The sequence below is a fragment of the Coturnix japonica genome, chromosome 2 (assembly GCF_001577835.2).
Source record: "Coturnix japonica isolate 7356 chromosome 2, Coturnix japonica 2.1, whole genome shotgun sequence".
NCBI lineage: Eukaryota > Metazoa > Chordata > Aves > Galliformes > Phasianidae > Coturnix > Coturnix japonica.
This window is the reverse complement of record NC_029517.1, coordinates 117,603,955-117,609,524: the sequence shown is the minus strand read 5'-3', so window position 1 is coordinate 117,609,524 and position 5,570 is coordinate 117,603,955. Positions and strand designations below refer to the sequence as shown.

Sequence of the window (5,570 nt, the reverse complement as noted above, 5' to 3'; positions counted from 1 at the left end):
CATCTCCTGTGAGTTTTTTCTGGATGTCACACAGGACCTTTTGGGCCAAACGCAAGGTGCTGCACAAATACAGACTGGGAAGTGAATGGACTGAGGGCAGCCTAGCAGAGAAGGGCTTGGGGGCTCTAGATGAAAAACTGGATGTGAGCCAGTAATGTGCACTTGCAGCCCAGAGACACATGGAACAGCTCTCCAGGGACACCAGGGAGCTGTGACACGTCAGCAGGTCCATGATGTCACAGGGTTCCCTCCTAAGTCACAAGACTCACAGGAGCACCTGCAGCCCTGCTCTGCAGCTTGCGCCTGCCCGCAGCTTTACGGACAATTTTTTACTCTCCCAAGTGCAAATAGCACTTGGGCACTGATGCGGTTTATCGCAGCCTGAAGATGTCTCTATTCAGTAGCTTTTTGGAGGACCGTGAGTGGGATTTTAGGCAAATGGAGAGAAAGATGCAGAGGCAGATGCGGCTGCTGGACGAGCACCTGCAGGAGCTGCGGGAGGAGCTGCTGCCCTGCTGCCACTGCAGCCACTTCACACCAACTTCCTGCCTCTGCTCACGGGCCCACACAGCTCCCAGCTGGGCTGTGATGGCTGCACAGGATGTGGAGCGAGACCTGGCCAGGTAATGGCTCCGGGGGCTGTGGCATGGTCTGGGACAGCGGTCAGAGTGAGCCCCTGCCGGAGGATGCAGGTTGACACTAGTGTGCATGGAAGGGGCAAGGTTTTCTAAATTGACCACCATTGTGGTGGTGTGAAGGCTGTGAGTAGAGATGAAGGTTGTACAGATAAATCCAAAAGGCAGCCCTGCAGGAAGGGATGAAGCCTTTCAGCTTGAGCTGAGACCTGGCTAAGCCCTGAGAAACCAGGAGGGATGGGAGGTCCGTGGCCATTTCACACACACTGCCCCGCTGGTCACTGCAGGCTCTAAATGCTGATGTTGAATGTGCCACGAACAGTGCTGGGATCTCTGACTGCAGTGGCCATGCCTGTTTCCCCTCTTGTGGCCCCATTTCCTCTTTCACCAGGTACACTGTCCTCTTAGTGTGGTGCCTTCTGTCCTCTTCAGCTGCAGTAAGAGAGGCAACCCTTCTGTTGTGCATTGCACACGTGGTTTGACCAAGAGCCTCGCTTCTGGTCAACAGACTTGCTGTTTGACAGTGACAGAAATCATTTTAACAAGTCAGTGAGCCTCCAGACCAGATCCACAGCAGTGTTCTTGTGATTTTTTGCCAGATGCGTCTCCTCTCCCCTTCTCCTATCTAGAAAATATTATCCATTGCAACCACTCATTTGCAACATAGGACAGTGCATGACATGGGCGCACACAGCCCAGAAGGCATAAAAAAGAACATTGGGCTTTGTGTTAAAGTGAAAAAAATCTCAATTTCCCAGCTGTCCCATCCCAAGGGGACACACTGAAACGTGCCCAACCACCACTACCTGCAGATGTGGGCCAACACCATCATGTGTGCTGTGCATCACCCTGTGTTTGAAGATGGAGCCAATGGTTTATATTTGCTTCTCTTGAGCTCATAGTGATCCACCTATTCCTCCATGAGCTGGACTGAAGGGTTCTCTTCTTGTTTTTATTGTAGTGTACGGAGAAAACTGAACAGGTTGTGCAATGCTTCCCAAGAACGCAAGGTTTTAGCAGTGATGGATGTGAAGGGCTTTGACCCAGAGGAGGTCACCGTGACAGTGAAGGACAGGAAGGTCCAGGTGCTGGCGGAGCGCGAGGAGGCCCACACCTCCACACGAAGGAAGGAGTATAACTACAAAAAATACAAGAAGGAGATCACCTTGCCGCCAGGGGTGAGCGAAGATGAAGTGATGTACTCTTTAGGGCCTAACAACGTTGTGAAGATTGAAGCAGTACACAAGCACTGTCCTCGTCTCCTGAGGCTCTGAGCTCCTGGGGCGCAGCTGGATGGGCTGAGCTGAGTAGTCCCTCTGCTCCTTTATGTTGATCTCTAGACACTACCAACTCTCCTCACCATTCCCAAAACAAAACAGAGCATTCAAAAAAAAAAAAAACAAAAGAAAACCATGAGAGCCTAATTTCAAAGGATTTTGGGGATCAAAAAGCGGGGGTTGGGGGGGTAGGTAGGGGGGAGGCGAGAGTTGTGCCAAGAGCAAAAACTCATTGAAAACTCAAAGGTACAGGTGAACACTTGGCTGGGGACATTGCTGGAGATGGCATGATTTAAAGCAGGCATTGCTGCTGCTTGTAATCCCGAAGATTTCAAAAGCTGAATGAAACCATGTAGTAAGAGCACTGCTCTCCATCCCGTCACTTCCATTTGAGCTATGGGATATTTTCTAGGGCTCAACAGAAATCACCTCAAGGGAAGGAGAATCATTCCAAGGCAGCACCATGGGCTGGCCTGTTAGTGAGGAATAGTCCCAGCTCTTTGGAACATGGAGTGCCTTGGTTTCTTCTCTAACTTTGTCTGCATTTCCCTAGATCTCACCCTATCCTTCCCTGTGAGATGCCACCTCTCCTCACTCTGTTAGTGAACCAGTAACTTCTTCACACCCTCATGGAGAGGAACACCAGCAGAGCTTTCTCCTCTTTCTCACAGGACTACTGGGCTTCCAAGATTATTTAATTACTCCAGTTAGATGAAAATGCCTCTGGACACTGGAACTGCACATGGGAGCCTGGGGAGTAGCAGTATGGCTGCACCGTGTCCCATGTTCTCTTACAGAACAGCCCTGTGGACCAGCTCTGTCTCTTGTGGAATTTCATAGGAGGTCCCCGGAGCTGCGTGCTGGTGAGAACAGGCTGTCCCAGTCCATGTGGGGCTGCAGCACAATGAGGTGCTGCTGTGGGAGCAGCAGACAGGAGCCCTGCAAAGCCAGCTTTCCCTTGGAAATAGCAAAAAAAACAAGCAGTACCATTTGTCCACTCAATTTGGCTCTTTCAGATGTTGCACTACTTGGAAGAGCCTCGTTGGATGGACAGAGGGTTTTAATTTAGAAGGTGTCGCAGAGCATTTCCCATTAGACAAATGCTGTAGCACAGGGCAGAATCAATAGCTCAGGATGTTTACAGCCGGGAGGGAGTGAATTGTCTGAACTTTCTTCAGCCATACTGAATGGTGCTGTTTGCTGCCATTTGGGCCAGGATGGCAAAGTCAGCAGTGCTGAGGCCTCTCCTCAGAATCCTCATGGAACAGCTCCATCAGCCTTACGTCCCAGCAAGAGGCTGAGGATGGGTTTGGCTGAGGTCAGGTGGGTAATTCATCTCAGTGCAAGATGTGCTGCTTCATGCAGGTGTTCAGCATCCAAGCAGCTCTTTAATATCTGGTATAAACTTCAAGCTTTATGGGCTTGGTGTGTATCTGGGTCAGCATGCACTGCTGCACAGGTAGCCCACTTTTCCCAGTGCTGTTGGAGAACATATAGAAACGTGCCTTGCCCCTGCAAGGAGGCGCCTGGGAGACTCCTGCTCTCACCAAGATGAGGAGATCCTGATTTCATTGACCAGATATGATGTTATTCCCTCATTTCAGGACCAGAAGGCACTATCAGATCATGTGTCATCATCTCCTGTTATACCACCGATCAGCACCCAAAGTGTCACTTCCAGAGAAGAATCTAGTCTTGATGTGGAGACTTCAGGTGGCAAGCTCCAGCACTTCTCTTGCATTTTGCTCCAGTGACTAATTCCCTTGTAATTAAATGTCATGCCTGGTTACTAGCGTGAGAATGTCTGGCACCATCAGTTCATGAAACACTCAGAGGAGGATGGTATTGAAGCAAGATGTAGGGGGGAAAAAAGTGTTTTCTTACAGCAATGAACCACAGTCAATTTTTCCCACTGATAGGGGCTCTTAGTGCTTAGCTGATTTTTGGCAGCTGATAATGAAAGAATTTTTATTTCATTTTATCTTTTTATGTGGAAGAACAACCTGCTCTATTTTAAGTTTCCCATTCAGAAAATAGCCACGTGTATGGCACTAGCAGGGACATGGCTAACCAGGTGGTTGTGTAGGTGGCAAAGGAGGTGTTTGCCCTCCCCTAGCACACACACAGTGCTGGCAGCAGGCAGCCCAGCTCCAGGCTGAACAAACAGCATCTCCAGTTTGCAGGTGTTGTCTGCCCTTGGACTCAAAACCCTGTTGTAGCACATTTGCTTTTGTTCCTGCCTTCAGTAGGTGCAGAGGCTCAGACTGAACAAGCCTAACAGCAGCATTTAAATCACTATTATTTCCATGTAACCTGTAGAAATGTCATTTTTCTTTGCTGTACCACTCGAATCACTGCATTCAGTTCTGAGGCTCCCAGTGCAAGAAGGACATGGACCTGTCCAAGGTGGGCTAGGGGAGGAACACAAGGATGTTTCTCTCCTATGAATAAAGGTTGATGGAGTTGGGCTTGTTCAGCTTGGAGAAGAGAAGGCTTCAGAGAAACCTAATAGTGGCCTTCCAGTACATAAAGGGGGCCCTACAGGCTCTGCAGCTGAGGATGGACACTTTATCAGGGAGTGTAGTGATAGGACAAGGTGTAGCTGTTTTAATGTAAAAGAAGAGAGATTTATAATAGATATAAGGAAGAAATTATTTGCTGAAAGTGTGACAAGGCACTAGAACAGGCGGTCCAGAGAAATGGCAGACGCCCCATCCCTAGAGGTGGGAATGGCCTCAACTTGTGCCAGAGGAGGTTCAGCTTGGATATTAGGAAAAGACTTGGAAAGAGTGGTGAGGCACTGGAACGAGCTGCACAGGGAGGTAGTGAAGGTGTACGCCACCTCAAGGTGTTCAAGAAACGTAAAGATGTGATACTGAGATATCTGGTTTAGTGGGCAATACCAGTGGTAGATGGCTGGACTGGGTTATCTTAGAGGTCCTTTCCAGCCTTGAAGATTCTGTTATTCCGTTATATGTCTTAGGAGATGAAGGACATTCCTGGTCCTGCGCAGTGCTGGAGCGTGGGCCGGGCAAAGCGCCCTGCTGACCTTTTCTGTAGCAGAGCACAGTCACTCAGATGATAGGGTGATCTGTGAGCACCCGCATGCTACGGATGTTCCAAGGCCTACCCACGAGTGTGCATGGAACCAGAATCCTCCAAACACTGCTTAGAGGAGAGCTTGCTAGATGAAAACCCTTGTAACACAGCGCGGCATGCCCGGGAGATCATCTCCCTCAAAAAAAAGCCACATTGCCACTAGGTGGCAGATTTATTGCTGCTGCTACTGCTGCTGCTGCTTTATTTTTATTATTATTTTTTATTGTTTTTTAATTTATCCCCGTGTAAATATTTGTTAAAAGCAAAATCAACAGCGGTGCTGTTCCGGAGCAGGAAGGCAGGTCCCTGCTGCAGCATGCATTCGTGTCTGCAAGGCTGGCAGCACACGGAAGGGACAGCAAGAGCCCTCCTTTGTGCAGCTGCAACGTGTCCATGTTCAGCTCTGCCACAGCTGCTCGCCAGCTCCCGCGTGTTGCTGTGTTCTGCAGCACGGTGTCACACAGGGTTATTCTGAGGGCCAGTTTTGGCCGTCCCCATAGAGCAAATAACCTCTCCGAATTCCCTGGCACAAGGAGAATGCATCGGAGGGCAGTTATAG

The 5,570-nt window shown here is 49.5% G+C and overlaps 1 protein-coding gene across 1 annotated transcript; it reads left to right on the top strand.

The window, feature by feature from the left end:
* Nucleotides 1-229: 229 nt before the first annotated feature.
* Nucleotides 230-2,035, top strand: LOC107310467. The gene is made up of 2 exons (XM_015856159.2): nt 230-623; nt 1,597-2,035. The coding sequence occupies exons 1-2, from the start codon at nt 388-390 to the stop codon at nt 1,907-1,909; spliced, it is 549 nt and encodes a 182-aa protein (XP_015711645.1). The 5' UTR covers nt 230-387; the 3' UTR covers nt 1,910-2,035.
* Nucleotides 2,036-5,570: the final 3,535 nt, after the last annotated feature.